This window comes from Passer montanus, unplaced genomic scaffold, assembly GCF_014805655.1.
Source record: "Passer montanus isolate IOZ18808 unplaced genomic scaffold, ASM1480565v1 scaffold66, whole genome shotgun sequence".
Classification (NCBI taxonomy): domain Eukaryota; kingdom Metazoa; phylum Chordata; class Aves; order Passeriformes; family Passeridae; genus Passer; species Passer montanus.
The window spans coordinates 5,982,185-6,002,530 of NW_024371704.1; the positions used below are offsets into that span (position 1 = coordinate 5,982,185).

General features: G+C 39.6%; 1 protein-coding gene across 9 annotated transcripts in view; it reads left to right on the plus strand.

Annotated features, from left to right (window-relative positions):
- The window catches only part of MYO1B (myosin IB), a 107,361-nt gene that overhangs the window by 39,660 nt on the left and 47,355 nt on the right, over positions 1 to 20,346 (plus strand). For all 9 annotated transcript variants that reach the window (XM_039728562.1, XM_039728561.1, XM_039728566.1 and 6 more), the window contains exons 4-7: positions 7,994 to 8,088; positions 11,052 to 11,156; positions 14,108 to 14,154; positions 16,818 to 16,881. In XM_039728562.1, coding sequence (XP_039584496.1) covers positions 7,994 to 8,088; positions 11,052 to 11,156; positions 14,108 to 14,154; positions 16,818 to 16,881 — 311 coding nt within the window. The remainder of the gene's footprint in view (positions 1 to 7,993; positions 8,089 to 11,051; positions 11,157 to 14,107; positions 14,155 to 16,817; positions 16,882 to 20,346) is intronic.

Here is a 20,346-nt window from a genome sequence, read left to right on the forward strand (position 1 = left end):
CAAAGCATTTCTTGCTCTGCAGAAAAAGATTTTGTTTGTGTAAAATTTGGTAAAAGCTGAATTGAACATTTGCATTTGGCAAGTGAACTTCCCTGTGTTTCAGACACGTTCTGTATTAGGTACAGAAACTAGTTCATTTTTCCGTAAAAATATTGAGAGTCTCTATATTTCAATGTAGCAAGGGAATGACTGTTTTCTCCTGCTCCCTTTTTCCTCCCTGTCCCAGCAGCCCTTCATTTCCACACATATGCAAAAGCTCAGAGGTGCAATTCAAATGTGCTTCTGCACAGATGAAACAGTGAACTGGGATTTTAAACAATTTTGTGCCCTCTAGTTAAACTCTGACAGAAGCCAGGCATGGCAAATCAGTTTGCTCCTGTCTTCCCTTTCTGTTCAGCTGTCTGACCCCTTGCTGCTCCATTTGAACCAGGGAAGTGGAATAAATCCCAAATTTTACAAGCCCAGCCTCAGGGACTGGGAAGCTTCAGAAGGTCTGTGGAGAAAAACGAGGAGCTTGCCATCAGCATTTCTGCTGTGCTGTGAAGCTGCTTTTCCCCTGGTGTCTGCAGGCTCCTCCGGTGCATTTGGGATGGCAGTTCAGGGAAAAACCTGCAGCTTCTGATGCAGAATATGGCTACCAGGATCTTCAGCCAATAGTTTTTGCAGTAAGAACACAGAGTGTAAGGACTTGGCTGGTTTGGGCAGTCATTAAATCAAGCATGCAATTGCTGATTCATCCTAGCAAATAAACATCTAATTGAATCTGATTTTTGATGAAACAATAGAAAACACTTCCTGTACTTTGCTTCAAAGATATCATAGCCCAATAAATTTATTGATTTTGTGAACAAAAATGCCTTTTCCCTCAAAAACTTGAAACCTTTGTAGTGCAGGTGGCAGCAGACTGGCTTGGGGTAGGTGTGTGGTTGACCTGTCCATGTCCTCCTGTGTGACCATGCAGGAGCTGGTGTCTGCCTTGGGTAACACAGCCTGGTGCTTGGGTCAGAGAGCGTTTGGGGTGACAGGCTCATCTGGTTAGTGCTGTGGGACTGGGACCTACTGGTTCGTGCTGGACTGAACCCACAGAGTGTTAGAATGGGTGAGGAGGTGATGGTTGTGTGCCATCCAGCTGGCTGATGTAATTTCAAGGAAATGGGACTAGTCAAAAGGGAATCCAAGCCAAGCTGGAAAGCAAGGAGATACTTGCTTCCCTGCCCCGCCTCAATTTATGTGTGTCTTCACTTCAATGGCATGAACCTGCTCCAAACTGAAGTTTGCTATTTTAGGTCCCTTCTTTAGGCAAAGCCACGAGCCCCGTTTGTGTGCACTGCAGGTGTTTGTGGTGGGCACAGCTGGCACTGGCCCACGTCAGCTCACCTTGGTGTGCCCTGGAGTACCCAGCTCAGCCAGGCGCTCCATGGAAAATGTGTCAGGGGGTCAGGGGATGGGCTTGTGGGCTTGGTTATCTGCAGCACCAGGGTTCTGCCTGCTGCTCCCTGCCCAGGCCACTCTCCTCACGCTCTGCTGGGTGTGTTTCACTGCCAGCTGACAGCACTGAGCTCTGCAATGGGATGTGGCCATGCTTGTCAGGCTTGCTAAAACTTGGAGGGAGACTTCATTTTGTAGTCTGGATTGGCATGGCCATCCTCAGCTGCAGAGATCTTGTTTTGCACTGGTTGAAAGAAAATAAGGCAACAGCTGGGTCACAGCTCCTGCTAAAAGGCATTTCTTGTTTTCCATCACATTAATGTTAGCACTAACAAGATGTCTTAGATGTCGTTGAAACAGGCAGAAAATCAATGGCTGCATTTTTGGCTTTTCGGTACAGTGCTGGGGAAAGATCGCTGTTGGTTTAAATTTTTTTTATTTTATTTTTTTACTTACAGTCAAAGGAAGTGATCAAAACTGATAAAGCCTTCCTTAGAGTGGAAATGTGTTCCATACTGGGAGAGGGAAAAGAACCAGGGTTTGGTGAGCTGGGAGGCTGTGCAGGCACAGTATTTTGGAAGAAACATTGTCTGAGCCTCTCCATAGGGAGGTTTTGGAGTTGAAGTTCATTGAACACACCTTAGATCTGCCTCAGTCTCAGAAAGACAAGATTTTCAGCAAGAACTTTTTTCTTTTTGTCCAGACCTCAGATTATTGGTCTGAGACAAGTCTTCTGCTAAACCTGCAGTGTATATATGAGCATCAGAGGTTATATTATATTTCCAGTCTATCAGAAAATAAATCTCTCTGGCTTAATATTAGCCTGTGTAGTGAAGTGTCCTACTCATGAAAATTGAGTGGCTTTGTCCTGTTCCCTCTCCCTTTTTCTCTGTCCCTTCCCTTCTGTAAATTATGGCTGCTTCTTACAAATCCAATGGGCTGATTTGCACAGCTTTAGGCTTTATTCTGCATCTAATAATGTCACAGTGGCTCAATAACAAATGTGAATAACCAAGTTGGGAGGCCTGTGCAGGAGGTACCCTTCTGCTGAATGTATTACCACACAGTGTTGTTGATAAAACAGGTTTCTGTGCTCACCAGGAAAATAAAAATGGAGGATATGAATAAGAGCAAAGGCTTTCCATCTGTCTTAGCACACCTCTTTTTCCTGGTGTTTAAATTTGTTTTTTTTTCTTTCCCTGATTGGCATGTTTGGAAGAGCAGCTGCTTGCCTGTGAAGGTCCATCCTAGCTGATGCTCCATCCATTCAGCTGTTGCTTTATTCTCTCCAGTGGCAGGCTAATCAACCTTTTCTTTTCAAGTGTGTCAAAGAGCTGAACATGAGACAGTTTGTAATTATGGAAAATGGGAGTACACTTTTTATCCTTAGGGCAATTAAATGATTCTGCACTATGAGCTAATACTATAAATCATCTCTTACAGTTGTTTTTCCTGAATGGTGAATTTTCCACTGAGCTTCAATGGGTGGGGGAATATATATAGCAAATAGTGATGATTTACAATGTAAAACCTCAAAGCACTTATAAAATCTGCTTCAACTCTTCCTAGCTCAGGTTGTTAGGATTTTCATACTGAAGCAAAATGTAATTCTGATGTTTTCCCACTGCATATCATGAGAAAAAGAAATAATTTCTTTGCTGTTGCCCTGCTACTGTGCACTTCTATGCACTCAGAAAGAGAAGAAAGGAAATTAAATTATGCCTTTAAGTAAACTTGAAGTAATTAAATTAAATTTTATGTAAAATTTGTATTAAAAGTGTGTGCACAATTTATGTATTGCTGTTATTCTTTATAGTCTAGCATGGTATATAGTTTTTGATAAGCACTGGCCTTTAGCATCCTGCCAGTGTGTTTAGACATGTTTGGGCAGAAATGAACCCTGGTACCAGGACTCTGCTTCATGAGGAATTGGAGCAGTCAAAAAAAGAGGTTTTCCTCATTTCCTTAGAAAGTAGCAAACAAGTTGTCAGCCAATAGCCAAGATTAAGCAATCAATATTCTGAAATGGGGACCCAGGGTCTCTGAATCAAAGCAACAGCTGGTGAATAAGTGAATTGACTCTATTAGTGCATGAGAAGAGCAATTGGAGAGAATTTAAAAGAGTGTTAACGAGTTACTTTTAATTGAAAATGCTAAGGAAAATGAAAGGAAGCATGGAAATGATAGCACAAATAAGTACCAGTATCTGGCAAATACTGATCCTGGTGAGTTTGGCATGAAGAAAAAAGGTGGTAGAAAAGCTGCTCATTTGAAGTGAATTTCTGACTTATATGAAGGAGATTTTTACGGCTATTGTAATTATGGGTGCAACCTGGAATGTTCAAATGCTGCACTGGCTGCTTGTTTCAGGGTGAGCAAATGGGAATCTGGCTCCTGGCTCTTCCTGACCCCAGACACTTAGATGCTGTTCAGATGCTGAAAATTGCCAGAGCCCTTTGGAAGTTTCCCTTGGAGGGCTATACTATTTCCCTTTAAGTTTTTGGGTTAGGACTTTGTGACAGATCTGGCCATCTGGAGCTTGTGGCTGAAGAGGCCGTGCTAGAAAGAAGCAGAGCCCTCTTACTGAGCTAGGTGTGGGTGGCATTTCAATTTCAAATTGCTTCTATACATAAGACTTAGCTAAAAGAGAGCTCCAGTAAATATTTCTGTGTTTGTTGTGGTAAGAGGATGTCATCTTCCTCCAGGAAAGCCTAAAAATCAAAGGAGAGCTTATTATAAGGTATGGTAAGTGACACTGCTGAGGCACTCATCAGCTAATTTGAAACACATGGTTTATAACTGCTTTTTAAACTATTCTGAAATTTTACTTAGGCTCTGTAATTGGGAGGTGGCTCGAAGAGTTGTATGTGGTTTAACTCCATGGTTGCAAATGTGGCTTCACAGAGCCATGTCTCTCCATGCTGCTAAAAGGAAAAGGCCAGGATTCTTTGTGGTCTCTGGACCATTGATATGTGTTAAACTTAAATGACCTCAAATGAAATTATTTTTTTAAACAAATAACTAATAACATGGAATTATATTTTTTTTAATCAGGTAGAGTTTGAAACAAGACCCAAAGTTTGTTTTTGTTTGGGTTTTCTGTTACTGTAATGCTTATTATAGATGTTGATAATAGATAGGAAGGACTGTGAGGTATAATGTTGTGTCATGAAAGTCAACATGACATCTGAATAGATGTATCTTTTTCTTTGAGATAAAGATCTTTGTTCAGACTGACAGAAATGTGCCATTGCTCTTTTGTAGTGCCAGAAAGACAAATCTTAGTTGTTTAAAAAGACTCTTGGTTATTCCTCCTCCAACTGGATTGTTGGAACAATGGCTGAAATATCAGTGATAGATTTTACACTTCTACTGGGTCACTTTTGATAAGTACTTATGCAAAACTTCTTTTGAAATGAGTTGACTTACTTTTTCTTTTGTCTGCAGTAGATAATATTTGATACCCTGATGTAGGGTGTTATTAGGCTTTGTGGGTTGTGTAGATTCGAGAAAATGGCAGGAAATCTCTGACTAGATTGGATTAAACCAGAACTGGATGAAATCCCCCCTCTCTCCTCCCACTTCAGAAACCTCATTGCAGTATTAGGCTCTTGGTTTTTCTGTGGAGGAAGGAGAAAAAGCATGATTTGGTGTCTTTAACTATGCAGTGCAGGCAGAGTTAATAAATTCATCAAGCAGTAAAATACATTTTGACAGGTGCTGTTGAGAAATTTAAATTCAGTGTATTATTGAAAAGATGAATGAGTACTAAGCTGATTAACTCGTAACTCAGTATATCAGCAGAGAATACTTCCTCTGTGCTTGATGCTGATTGCATTTTCCAGGGCGAAACTACTGCCAAGAAAATAGTTTCAAAAGTGAAAAACTAGTTGATGGCCAAGATTGTTTGAAGGACAAGAGGCACAGAATGAGCCATCCAGTCTGTAAATTTGAAAAGCGTCTCAGAGTTTTATCTTCTTGCTGAAAGACAGTTTCCCTCAGTCAAACCTGTGGAAATCACAGCTTTATTGTTAAAGTTGGTCTCATGTGGCCCATGAATGCTCAGGGAAGTTTATTTCTTTCATCTTCATCCTGTTGCTTTTAATTTTTAATTTGCAAAATGAAAGGAAATCTGTGCTGGAATAAGCTTTTCTGAGTGCTGTTGTACTTTTGAAATTGCAAGGATATCTGCAACAGCATTCAACAAATATTAATTTCCTAAATATGTCCTGTAACAGAGTCTGGTAAAGTGTTACTGCTACTGTAGTTTGGATTCCAAACAGTAAAATGGGTGCCAGAAATTGTGTCATGGTCTCTCAGCAGCAGCAGAATATTTTATATTTTTTTTGCTAGTTCTCCAGCATGTTGGCCACATCACAATATGACTTTGTTGTAATGCTAAAAACATTACAGCCTGCTACTCTCTTGTAAACACATTTTCACCTCCAGCTGAACTACTGAGTTCAAATGCTTCAATCAGCACAGCAGTATTAAGGTTTGAGAGATCAGCCCTGCTCGGGGTTGGATGGGATGTGTATCAAAAGGAGTTAATGACCTCTGATCACGGGTGTTAAGTGGATGCTCCAGCCATCTGTGCAGAGAGGAGAATTGTAATTTAGTGCCTTGGACAAAACAGGCTGGAGAAAAGCAGGGAGAGAGGTGGAGCCCTGGCTGGGTCACGGAGCTGGGCAGGCAGATGTGCTGCAAGAGAGGAGGTGGGAGGGACACAGAGAGGGGGAAAGGATGGGCTGAGCATCCTTGGCAGGCCCTGGAGAGGGAGGGAGGGTGTTAGTGCTTAGGAGCAAAGGAGCTGCGAGGTGTTTCATTTCCCCATCTTCCAATTCGTTCAGGATGCCCTCGCTTGCCTGGGTCCTTGCTGGGCTGGTAACATGATGTGACCATGAAAAACAGGCAAACAAAACCAAAACCCAAATAAGCAAATGAGAGATGAGTCTAATACAGGTGAGGGACGAGGAAGTACAAAAAACAGTGTTGCACGTGCACCTGATGATAAATTTGAGACACCATGCCATGCTCTTCACTACTTTTTTGGTGAGAGAAACCTGAAGCTAAGGGACTGTGGTAGCAATAAGTATGGACTGATTTTAGTAAATGTAGGTTTAATATTTGAAGCTTTAAGGGGCAGCAGTAGGAGCCTCCAGACGACGCCCTGAGTGGCTCTCACTGCCTGCATTGTGTTGTTCCTGCTTCCCATCACTGGTGTCATGACAAAGAGCTTGCTCTTCTATAGAGGAGCCTGTGAAAAAAGCACCATGTAGCTGTGTTGTCCAAAACAAACATTTGATCTGTTTGCTGTTACCAGCTGAATGCAAAGCTCCTGAACTGTTGTAGAATAAAAAAATCAAGTTTCTAAAAAGTGCATTGAACCTGCAGTGATTCTGCATCTTATGTTGACCTGAGGGTTCATTTCTGTTTTTCATACAGGGTTTGTTTGCTGTAAATAATAAACAATATTCACTTTTGGATATATATAAACACTAAATATTTTACTAGATGCAGTATCTAACAAAGGTCTTGGTCTGTTGGACAGCTGTTTATTTAATGTAAAAATATGGTGTGTTTGGATATCATATTTTTTCTTTAATTTGGTTATGCATTTGTGTCTTTCTGTGTGGATTTTGCTTTTATGTCCTTTTTCAGGTACTATTTGTTTAAGTTTTTCCAAGGGGAAAGTGCTTAGTTACCAGAGTACTTCATTCCATTAATTGAAATATGCAGTTGAAAGAAAATCTTTGTTCTGTCTCAAAATTACTACTAAAGAAAACTAAATATAAGTAAACCATCTGCACTTCTCCAAAGTATATGTTGCTGCATGGCAGCAGAGCACATCTGGATTCAAATTGCAGCCCAGGCATTTCAGGGTCATGATATTCTGAGCTCCAGGAAAAGACATTTTTGGCACAGGAAATCTGTTGGTTCTTATTATATTCTTTAGATTCCCTGCATGACATTGCACTTATTGGGTTAAGAGCACAGTTAGTGGAAAATAATTCTGCATATTCATGCACAAGTCCAGCTGCACCCATAGTCTTAGAATGCTCAATGTTTTATAAGGTTGTGAGATTTCTTCTTACTGAGTAGAAATTGTGGTTTATGATGTACTTATTGCTCAGGGTTCTCCTCTTTCCTTTATTTTAGAGTTGTCTTCAGACAAACCATGCCCTGATGTTGCATTGATGTTTTTTTCAGCAGAGAATGTGACATTTTGTTCAATGAAGAAAGATAGCTACACTTCCCTAAAATTATGTTACTTTGTTTTGACTTTGCTATCTTTAGGAAACCTTCAAGATTATCTTTGCTTGTTCCTGAAGGAGGTCTAAGTAAGCCTCTGAGAAAAAGTACCCATTTTGCTTCTGTAGGTCTTTATGTTCTGAAAAGTGAGTGCTTCACCACTTATGGAACATTAGAACTTGGAGAGTTGTGGTGTTTGTTGGTTTTCTTTTCTTCCTGGGTGTGCGGAGGACAGATTGTAATTATTGTCAGTATTTGGTAGTTTGTTGTTTTTTTTTTCCTAATTCTTGATTGGCTCTTTGTTTCTTTGCAGCTTTGCTCTGTCTGATGAAGCTTACAGGTCTTTAAGGGACCAGGACAAAGACCAATGCATCCTTATCACAGGAGAGAGTGGAGCTGGGAAAACAGGTAAGGAGCAGTGAGGATCTGATTAAAAAACATTCAGGGTCGTTCAGAGCCTTGCAAAGGGAAGCTGGAGTTGTTAAGAGTTGAGAGATGTCAGTAATTCTGTGTGTCTGGCCATTGCAGAAGGTGAATGCTGCCACACTTGTTGCTGCAGCTGTGAAGTCACATAAAATAATGGTTTTTCACACTGTCACCACGTTGAAATCCCATGTCATGTTAGAGCAGCATCCTCATCAGTATCAAGAGCTGTACCAAAGTCATGCTGACTTGTCACAGAGGGTTGCAAGGGCCAGAAAATGTTTAGGCTGTCCTGGTACGAAACTTGAAGACATGGAAAATTGAATGCTCTGAGTTTTCTAGTCTTGATACTTCCACTTGTCTCTCAATAAATACGTGCCTTTAAAAACTGAATTATGCTTTTTATCTAAGGAAAATAAATAACTGTAGCTGATTACTTTGGAAATTTTATCAGCCTTTTGCACACTGTGCTCAGCTGCAGTGCTCAGATTGGCTTGTGTGCCAGAACACTGAGTTTCTTAGGCAAAGCTGACATTTCCTTGAAAATGACTGCTGGTTTTTAAACTGGAAGGTTAGAAACCAAGAGAGGATTGCATAACTGCAGTACATTTTAAGTAAAACTTAAAAAAGAAAGAAGCCAGTTATTTTTACAGATAGCAATTTAAAACAGAGGTGACTTGCAAAAGAGACAGCAGGTAGGAAGGCATACATCTGCTTCCAAGTAATTTGAGAGATTTTTCCTTTGCATCTGAGAATATGTGGGGCTTATTCTGAGCAAGACTCAAAGTAGGTAACAAGAAGTTGCTTTCCAAGACTTTTGTGTACATATAAAGTGTAGGCATCATCTTTGGTGCTCTTTGATTGGTGGCACCCAACTGAGAGGTCTTGAAGCCTTGTAATGTAATCCTTATTTACAGTTCAATGACAGAAAAGCATGTTCAGTAGAAGTGTAGTTTAAAAACCCCAAGTTCTTTATTAATATGACTCTTTGAGGTTCTATCTAGAAGCTCAGACTTTAGCAAAGAGTCCTGGACTGGTGGTATTTAATGTCTTGATTTCCTCTCCTTGGTTTCTTTTCCACAAATTGTGAATTATCAAGCACCTCATACAACTGAGGCACATATATTATTGATTTATTCATTTGAAAGGTGAATCAGAGGTTGAGTTGTTGAACTTCTCTGTATGTAAATAGTAGATTTAGATTTGTATAGAGATTTTGCAGGTTCTGTAATTTTTATAGCCATATGGGAAATAATATGAATTATTCCTTTTTTGTAAAGGTAAGTACAAAATAGGGGGTGGAGAGGGTAGGAAGCTACTGAAGTCAAGGAAGCAAACTTTTTACTACAGATACACTATATAACTGTGTTTTAAATTTTTGGTAGCTGGAATATTTGACATTTTTCTCTGGAAAAACTGAAACCACAGTTGAGTCTTTTTATTTACTTCCAATTTTGTCCTTGTTTCTCTGTATGTTTTTAATGTTAACTGATAGTTACATTGGGCAAGAAAACATGGTGCATCATGAGAATAAGGGGCGTATTTAAATTTTTTTGAAATGTTGGGGTGAACACTCCCTTCCAGATGTCTTTCTTGGACCAAACAGATTTCCTAATAAGAGAAAGGGCCTTTATTTTCTTTTGCTGATATTCAAAGCCTGTATTGAAGTCATTGTGTGTAAACTATTATAATAGCTTTTTTGCTGCTTCAGTGCTTGTTTCTCTCAGTGATTGAGTGCTTGTGCTTAAAGATGTTGACTGTTTTAGGAAATATTTCAAATTAAATAATTGGGTAGTTCCAAGCTGTGAAGAGAACAGAGTCAAAAATGAGAGATGGGTTTCAGGCACAAATAAAGAAGATGGGAGCCTTCTGAAAAGACCTAAAGTTTTTTTCTGTCTGCTTGCTTCCTGTGTGGCAGGTTTGCTCATTTTCCTCTACTCGTGGGATAGTAATATAATGCTAACAAACAAATTTGGTTAAATAGGAAGAATCAAAATCTAAGGGATAACGTCTCATCTGTCAGTTCTTTCCTGAAATGAGACACTTAAATTTGTAACAGATCTCTGAAGATCTGTTACAAATGTAATGGGTTTTTTTTAAATGACCACAGTCTGGAATTGATTTGGTGTCCAGCTGTTAGTAATTACATTATATATCAGCCTATATTGCCTGAAATTTCACTATCTTGCATCATAGTAACCTCTTTATAAACCAAATCATTTTCCAGCTGCTTTTTCCTGACCAGCAATAACAGAAGGGTTGGATGGATTATCTAATATTTCTTTCTATCATGGGTTATTGACACCCATATGAACCCAGCTTTGAGAATCCAGAAATTGTTCCAAATTTTATTAAAAGCAACTCCAAACTAGTTTTATTGTTTAAATGAATGCTTCATTTTGTCTGTTGGTTTTATTTTCAAAGAGAAAATAATGCAGCATGTTAGGTGATGTTGTAGTTACTCAGTTGCTTGTAGATTAGAGTTGTAATTATATGTGTATAAGTGTTGTGTTTTGCACTTGTTGTGTATCTGCTGATATAAACTGATTGAATTTTGTGTCTTGAAACTGCCTGGGCCTGTTTATTTTCAGGCTAGATTAAAACATTTCCAATGTGTCAGCAGGGGATAATGTTCTTTCCTTGGAGAGTGCCTCTTACGGAGGCTAAATGAAAAGGAGAAAGTTATGTGCTCTATCCAGTGGTGGCTTTTTTAGCTTGGGTAGAGGCTCTAGGTGTTTAGATCAAGAGAATTGCTGCTGTAATGGCCTGGGTCTCAGAGCGGGGTGTGCTCCTTCTGCATTTCCAGATGGTGCAGGGGAGAACTGAAATGCATGTGCTCACAGTTCCTGTCTGGCGTTGAGAAAACGTGCTGGAGATTTAGTCTGTAAAATCACATTACAGCCTTTTTGCCAATGCTTATCACTGTTTTGTTTGGCTCTCCCCCACAGAGGCAAGCAAACTTGTCATGTCATATGTAGCTGCTGTGTGTGGAAAAGGGGCAGAGGTTAATCAAGTAAAAGAACAACTTTTGCAGTCAAATCCAGTCCTTGAAGGTAAGAATCTCACTGAGTATGTGCCAGCATATTACCTGTGTGTGCACTGGTGTTCCAGCTGAGCTGCTTTGGAAAACTCTGTCTGATGACGTTGCATTGTTATTTGGTGTCCAAAACCATAGGAGATTATTTATGTGAATACATCTGCAGGACTTTCTTCAGCTGTGTTTAGGCTTTCTTGAGAAGAAAATGGTTTCCCTCATGAAGGAAGAGCTCAGGAAGTTAGGTCATGCTTCCCAGCCTCCTCCTGCTGCTCTCACAGGGGCTTACCCTTTCTTAACCCTGCCTTGATGATGCTTGTCTGTATCAAAAGACTTCAATTCAGTCCCTCTGATTCATTTCCTTCCAAATCATATTATAATAGTCTCTAGTAAACAAACAAGCTCTGTATGGCATTATTTCTCTTTTAGGGGAAAAAAAAAAGGGTGAAGAAATGGATCTCAGAAAAAACTAAGCCAATCCATATGCATGCCTTTTGTTCCCTGAGACTTATTGTTTCTTGGATCTGGTGACTGTTGGCCTGCTCTTCCTGACAACTGCCATTCCTGCTCTCCCATGACAGACTTTTATTTTTTTAATTAGTAATTTAAATTTAAAGATGTTGGCTGCCAGAAACAGGATTTTTTTTTTTTAATCCTGGAGATAGGATATATGATCCTCAAAGCTTGCAGTTCTGTCCCATTGTCTAATAACTGCCTTCAGAAGTTGCTTGGTTGGCACTGACTTATTTAGATCTATTGTGTCAATTCCTGGCTCAGTCTTACCCAGAATTTTCAAAGCTGTTCTGGTGCTGAGACAAAGTCAGTTGTTAAAGATAATTTTGCATTATGGCCAGATCATATGTGGTATTTGTAAAGCCTGTTGAGTGTCAACATTGTTTACTGCCTTGCTTATATGTGATGAATTGGAACCTATGGGGGCAAGGACTCTGCAAGTGAAAGCAGAGGGAATAGTAAGGAAAAATAATAAAAGGAAAGGGAATGCAAGAAATTGGGCAGAGAGCAGTTGGGAAGTGGATGGTTAAAACATGGTCTTTGTACACAAACTAGTAAGCAAAGACTTGTAAAGAAAGGATGAAATGTTGGCATTTAAGAATAATAGAAGTGCTGGATAAGCCTTTCTTTGATAATCAGCTGTGTTCCCCTTAAAGCTGAATGGGGGGATTGCAACCCTCCATTGTTTTGGGTTCACAGAGAAGAGCTGTGTTGTTTTATCACTGTTCTGGAAGCAGATTTCAGATCCAGACAGAAATGGCATGGTGGGTACTGAGGCTTTTCTTGCCAAAGCTAGATTGTTCCCCAGGCACTGCCAAATGAGTTTGATTTCTTGTTGGTTTGTGAAGCTTTGTTTTAATGCAAGAGGAATCAGCCAAGCTTATGAAGATTGCCTTATAATTTTATGATGATAAATGATAATTGCCTTATCATTTCAAAGTACTATTTGTTTTACTTGATGTGCTGGTAATGCCTGTTTTGCTTTTTTGGAAGGTGGGACACTGGCTTGTTGCATAAGGAATAAAAACTAAGTAAGCATGGCTGCTTATATAGGTTTTAGAAAGAAATTAAGCATTTGTGGTTAGATTTATTTTTCTTTGGTTATGTAGTTCTGTTTCAGTCAAACTGCAGTGCAAGAAAATGACATAAATGTTACATATGCATAATTTATCTTATGGGATTATTTTTATTAAACTACAGTTGCTACTGTAAATTAACTTTTAGAAACAATGAACTTTAGGGAAAACGAAGGAATGTGCCTCATGCTTTATAATGGAACATTTGTGTTTGACTCCATGCAGTTATAAATGACTTTACTGTTCAGCACAGTGTATAAGAAAATGCAGCTCAGAGATTTGGTTGTTGAAAAGATGATTTATTGCAGGGCATAAAGATTTAAAAACAATTCTTTCACTTATCCTGGCCTTTAGGATCAACAAACTTTTCATTTTGGCTCTAGTTCTTTGGTCAAGAATAAGTCTACTCATGCAAGTTTGTGGAAGCCTTAAGGCATGTATTTATTTCTGTCCAAAAAACATTGACTTGACTTGATCTTCAAGTATATATATGCTATGTAAATAAATACTGGGATAAATAAAGTCTCTTATTGGAAATAGGAGTTCTGTACCTAATGATGGAGGGGACACTCCTGTTTGACTCCATGTGCTTGGACAATGTGGGAGTTTTAGAGTTTGAATTGTCCTCCTGTCTGAATTCTTGTCCTGCCCATGCTAAGATGGTGGCTGTCCATCTGAATGTCACCTTGGGAAGTCCTTTCTCAGAGAATTTTCAGTGTCATGAAACTTGAGCTAAAGAAATTTAAACCAAGCTATTCAGAAAGCTAGTTTAGGTCAAGCTGAAGACAATCTTTCATAGCACATCTGACTGATTTCAGCTGAATAATATTCAGCTTGAGGTAGGATTAATGAGTTTGAAATGGTGTAAATAAATCCATTTCAAAGCATTGATTAAACTGTCCTATGCAAACAATTTTTAAGTGTCATTCTGTAATTTCCTCACTTCTGGCCTCCAGCTTTTAATGTATTCTGGGAACTAGGATTCATTTCTTTCTCTGAAATGAAGAGAAATAAGTATTTCCTGTATTTAAAGTTATTTGGTTAATAAAATTATTAATTTGTTGATTCAAACCCCAAAGATATATGCTTAATATGGGTACAGTATTATTTTGGAACCATTTCCTCTTGTATATTTTTCTTTAGCTTTTTAAAACAAGGAAAGTGTTGAGACAAAACCTCTTTGGACTTCTATAGGTTTTTGGAATTTGTGATCATGTCTGCCACACTGTCCCTGGGGACTGATGCCCATACAATGAACAGGGCATTTTTTCTCAGATGAATATAATTCCTTTAAATGTACAAGCAGACCTAGATATTTTAGCTTTTTTTTTTTTTTTTTTTTACTGATTTGCTTGTTGTGTTTGTTTTTCTTTTTCTTCAGCTTTTGGAAATGCCAAAACTGTGCGGAATGACAACTCCTCTAGATTTGTAAGTATTTCCTTCAGTCCTCTTCAAGGAGCGTGCTGTGCGGTTGGCTATTTCTGTTTTGCCATGTATCAACCACTCAAGCATTCATAAAGAGGGAAGGAATAATTTGGGGAGCTTTCTTGTGGCCGTCTGAGGACTGTGGTGTTTGAAGAAGGTGAACAACTACAACAATCCATATTGAATTTTGTGCACAGGAGCATGTTCTCTTCCCCAGTGTGTTAGCAGGGCACTGCTAGTGACACCTCCTCAAAGATGTTTCACCTCCTTGCCAGAAAGCTTGTTGGTTTCTGATATGGGCATAGAGTTCAATTGAATATCAAAGCAGAGGCTAAAAAAGAAAAACAAAATTAGGATGTGGCAGCCTGTGACCGGATGAAAACATAATTACAGTGCAGCTGGATTCTTTAATTTTCTGGCACTGGTGGCTTTAGTGTCAGAGACCATGTGTCCAGCAAGTGGTCTACTTAGCAAGTGGATCTTTCCATGTAATCTTGTTTTCCATTCATATGTATATTTTTTGGGGGTTAAAATTACTACTTTAGGTTCCCATTTACTTTCTATAGCATTTCAAAATGTCTTTGCAACTTTAGTTTTTAATATGAACATTTGTAATGTTTTGGGGTTTTGTGCTTAAATTCTTTATAATCGATTGGTTGAATTCAAGCTTTTTTGGGCATGGAACTGAATGAAAAATCATCAGAATTGTCAGCTGAAAAAACAGAAAAGTTGATGCTAGATTTGAGAGGTTTAGAAGTGTGAGTACTTACCATAGTTACTCCTGCTAAAGTCAGAAAGCTGACTACAACTCTGTCACTCGCTCACCTGTGTCCAGAAAAGCAATATTGTGAGATGTGTGAGGTTGACAAGAGTAGGGAAATCGATACACTGGGAGAATGGTGTGTTGTGAGTTAAAGCAAATGGATAAATGTGCTGGACATTGTGAGATTGGAGAGTGGCTTTTTCTTTCCACTTGGGAGATTTCCTCCCCTTCTCTTCTAATTCTCAAGAGCTGATGATGTTCCACATGTCTGTGAATACTCCTTCTGCAGCTCATTGCCTCTGATTGTGAACAGAGAAAGGGGTCTTCATCACAAGGCCAGGGCCAAAATTTGGGGCACCTGTAGAGATTTTAATTTTTTATTTTTTTTTTTAAATAGAAAGGCTAGGAAATCTGCAATTATGAGACATGACATTGCAGAAATTATGAGCAGACAGCCCAGAAGTCTTTCCAGGACAAAGTGGAACTAACAACTATTTTTCTTTTCAAGTCCTCTCTTATAAACACTGAGCTAAAAATACTTTTGGAAGCACCCAGCTGTCCCAGTCCTTGGGAATTAAAATTTAATTATCCGATTTAAATTTTTTCTCTCTGAAATTTCAATCAGCTCAGAATTAACCTTGAACAATACAGTACAGGAAAGAAAATAGTTTAGGTAGAGTCAAGTCAATCTTGACAAAATACCCAGTAAATTAGTAAGTTTCTTCGAGTGAGTCAGTGTAAAGTGCTTGGTTTTTATGTTCTGTAATAAAAAGTAAAATAGAAAAATAAACAAAACCCAATCTCTTCCTGGATTCAGTGAATAACAAAATATAAACACAAAGCTTTTCAGTGGATTGTTTTTGTCCAGAATCTTAGGTTTGGGTTGGAAGGGACCTTCAAGACCATCTCATTCCAACTCCTTGCCATGGACAGGGACACCTTCCACTGGGCCAGGCTGCTCAGAGCCCTGTCCAGCCTGGCCTGCTTCTCTGGGCAGCCCATTTCAGTGCCTCGTGCTCCTCACAGTGAGCAGTGTCCTCTGTTAAGTGTGTGCCAGAGGGTGGAATTTGGCTGAATTACCACCAGCAGCTTTTGTCTTTCTAAACTCCCTTGCCAAGGCAAGCAGCACTGCTGTTGCCTTTTCTGCACAGCCTGTCCATTTTGTCACTGTTAAATGTAGCTGTTACTACATTAAGCACTTGTCAAATAAATTAAAACGATCCAAAGACCGGAGCGATCTTCCGCGATGTGGAAAAGTCAAGCAGGAGACAAGGAAACGCGCTGCGCCAGCGTGGCGGGATTGAAATCGCTTGTGCGGTGACAGCCCGTTAATTGTTGCCTCTGGTCTCCTGAGCTCCGAGGGAAAGAGTTCAGCGGGAAAAATCCATCACTTTTACAAGGCAGGCACACGCTCGGGGACAGGCGTCCCGCGATCGCCAGCAGCGCTCGCTGCCAGCCGCTGCCTGGGGCCCGACTTGGCGGCTCTCCTTCAGCTGCCTGGCTTCACGCTGCCACGGCTCCCAGGGAGAAAAGATCATTTCTTCCTGCTAAATAATTTCTTTTTGCATCCTTCAGTAAATAAGCGTGGCCCTACCTCAATGGCTGCAGGGATTTGTTTGGTGTTCTTGGCACTCCAGTGGAAGTTTAAAGAAAATGCACATTATACATAGGACCTTAGAAACCCAGCAAGTCACTGGGTTGCTTTACAGACCCAATTAAAACTGTTTCCATACACATCCCTGGGGGTTATAGTGGCTTAGAAGATTTGGATAATTTTCTCTTTTGCAGAAATCTGACAGGAAATTGTCAGATCACTCTTCCAATCATTCAACCAACTAACTTAATGTCTTGAGCAGTTTTTCTTATACAGAAATTATAATCTTAAAATCTGTTGCTTTCACAGGGAAAATACATGGATATTGAGTTTGATTTCAAGGGTGACCCACTTGGGGGAGTTATCAGCAACTGTGAGTATTAATTTTGGTATCAGCATATTCACAGATTAAAATGTTTTCTGTAGAAAGGAAGATGGTTAAATTATTGAAAAGATCACCTGTGTTAGTCGAATAGAATCACTCTCCATGTGATAAATTCTGCTTTTTAATTTTATTGCTGTTGTGCTGCTGAATAACGTACCTTAGAGGAAGTGAAAACAGACTTGAAGAGGTAAGCCACAGGAATATTGGATTTACTGCATTGTTTCAAAGGTACTGAGTGATGCATGTGAGTCTATATTGTGTCTGAAGGTGGTGGCAGATGCATATGGATACCTGAGGGCCTTTTATATTCTTGAATCCCTGGAATCAGATGTGTTACTGGGTTTGATGGCTCATGTATTTATGGCAGATGCTGGCATGTAATGCAAGGGTGATAGAGTGCTGGAGATCACCATGAGATGAGTATGTTTACTTGGAGCCAAAGCTGTCTGTATAAATTTATACACCTCAAACTGTAGAAAAAGGTTTGTAATGAGAGAGGATGAACAGTTGAGTTTAGGGAGGGAAAGGTGGCCTTGGAGCTTGTTTTATGACACCGTAGCAATTGAGAAATTCTGACCAGCTCTCTGTTGGGAAGAAAAAGGCTGGGAACTGAATGGCAGCTGAGAATGCTTTGACTTGCTTTTCTTTTGGGGGTTTAAGTGCAGCTTTTAAAATAAATTCCTCCTCAGTGCTATATAAAGGTATATTTGTTTGGTTTTCTTATTTTTAAAAGGGGAGGAAGAGGGCAGTGAGTGACTATACTAGGTGTCACTGACCCAGCCTTGACCTCTCATTCCACTCAGCCAAATTCATTGCTGCTTCTAAAGACGTGACTTTTGACACCACTGGCATTTTACTGGTTGTGAAATAATGAGACTCACCCAAGGTGAACTGTACTCTCCATATATAACATAAACATTTTAAAAACACTATGAGGAATTTTGCACATAAATGTAGGTTTTGGCTTTTTTCAGAGGGCAGACATTTTTTCTCAACCAGATCACCTTTTGGAACTGTGCCTGAAGAGCCTAATTTTTGTGACAGAGTAGATCTTGAGACTCAAATTAGTCACTATATAAGTGTTTATGGCTATCTATTAGCTTTGACATTTGGCAGTTAACAAAATTAGAGGCCAACCATAATATATTCATAATAATTAAATGTGAACAAGAAGGTTCTAAAAGGCTGCTGTTTCTTTTTATTTCACATGCAAAATATATACATAAAAATGAGCCCTCCTTTGTAAGAGTGGACATTTACCAGTCTGTCTTTGAAAGTACTGCACTGAGTCATGTAATTAAAATATTGTGTCATATCAAAAGGCAATCCAAATAGTTGCTCTGTAGTTTATCTGCCCCATAAATCTCTGCATGGTGTAATTATAATATTACATGTAATTGTAGTGATGTGATGACATATGTATCAAAGGGCAGACATATTTTTGGATCCATCTAAAATGGGCCTGTTTTAGGCATTCTTTCTGTCTTGTCACATGTAATAAATATCTAATAACAAGGAGATTAATTTCAATGTAAGAATAAAGACCTGATGTGTGAGCAAGCCCTGCTGAGGAAAAGATGTTACTTGTTGAACTATGAAATGCCTCATCCTTGGCAGGGTATGTCACAGGTAAATACTGAGTTCCTGTAGCAGCATGTTAAGACATCTCATCTTTGACTAAGTGTTTGCAAAATTTGCTAGTCCATCCATCTCTCTTTCAAAGAAATTTTAAATTTTCTGCATTTTCAAAGCAAATGAAAATTTGCTTTGAAAAAATTTTGTTGTGCTGCCCTAAATATTTTCCACACATCTGTAGCATTGCATTGCAATAAAAACATTTGTTCTTCTGTGAGGCATCATCATTCTGAAGATATTGGGGGCCTAAATTCTTTTACACCCCTCAGAATTTACTCTGGTTTAAGTCAAAATCAGGATTTGTCTTCATAATTCATCAAGCATGAAGTCAAGTAGTGCTGAAGTTTCCTATCCTTAAAAGGCAAAGTATGATTATGAAAATATTCATAAATATTCTTTGATTTCTGTCTGTTAGTTTGGTATTAATATGATGTGAAGATGACATCATAATGCTTTAGTTAAACTTGAAGAGTTGTTTCTGGCCAGCCTAATTTCCACACATCAGTTAAGGTAGTGGCTTTTTGTGGCACAGCCTGAAGATGTATTTCGTAGTGAGTGGCTTGGAGCAGACACAGTGAAACATCTCTGTTGTTCTGGTGGCAAGGATGGTAACCAAGATAAGCTACTAATTTTATCAGATAAGTGGATAAGCAGAGACCCATTAGGCTGAAAGATCTCTCTTGGCATGGCCTGTTCTGCCCTGCCTTGGAATGCTGTGAAGCTCTGTGGAAGGCTGGTCACTGTCTGTGTGACCCTTCAAGGAGTGGCTGAAGCTGCTGTGACCTGCCCTGGGGCCATTCTCCTGCTGCCTTTCAATGAGCTCCTGCTTCTTAATGAGAGGGTTAACCTGGGAGGAACCTTTCTCAGGATGGAGTTAGGGGGTGAAATTATCATGCCAGAGCACACTGCTGGTCTGCCCTGTCCAGTTTGCAGCCAGTGGGAATGTTCAGCTGACAGATCCAAAACATTTCGTGTGCCATAAACAGAAGGGTAAATCTCCTGACTGAAATCAGAATGGAAATAATGAAATGGAAGGGATTTGTGGCATCTCTAAATTCAGGACTGGTATGTACCCAAAGTGAAGATAATGTTGTGTTTGAACAGTGTAAAATCTGTGCAGTCTCATTTCATGTAGGGCAGCTCAGATCTTCCAGCCGTGCTGGTTTCCAAGGAAATTGATATACTGTTACATCATCATGAAAGAAAAAAAATAGGAATGGAAAATTTGAAATTAATGTGATTTATGCCAACTTTAAGTATTTTACTTCAGTCAGGAATTGTTTCCCCTTGCTACAAGGCAGCAAGTGTTGCATTTGTTTGATCCACCACCAGTGGGGTGAGAAGCAGGGTGAAGAAGGCTGACTGAAGTGTGCTGTAACCCTGAATTGTTAGTCCTGCCTTTTTGTTAGCTTTCTGTGAAGATCCCAGCTCATTTTCCTAATGGGTGGGAAGTGCTGGAGCCCATGGAGGGTGCTCAGTCCTGGTGCCAGCTGCCATCCATTCGCAGGTGACCTTTTTCATGTGCATGGGTTAGGAAATCCAGACTGCTCCTGTGGGCATTGCTAAACACAAAACCCTTGCTGTGTTGCCACCTGGGACTGTAGGCATCCCATCCCTGTTCAGTAGCAAACATCAGTCCCTGCTTCAAGGTGTGTTGCTGCTTTAAGTGGTATCTGCAAACAGGTAAATGGCATTTTAAAACATTTTCTCTCTCTGAGGTGTATCTGCTCTTTCTGCCCTCCTGCAGGGTGTTTACAATAGCTGCTGCTGCAGTGGACAGTCTTGTCAGCACTTATGCACTCAGAGGGCTTTTTTTCC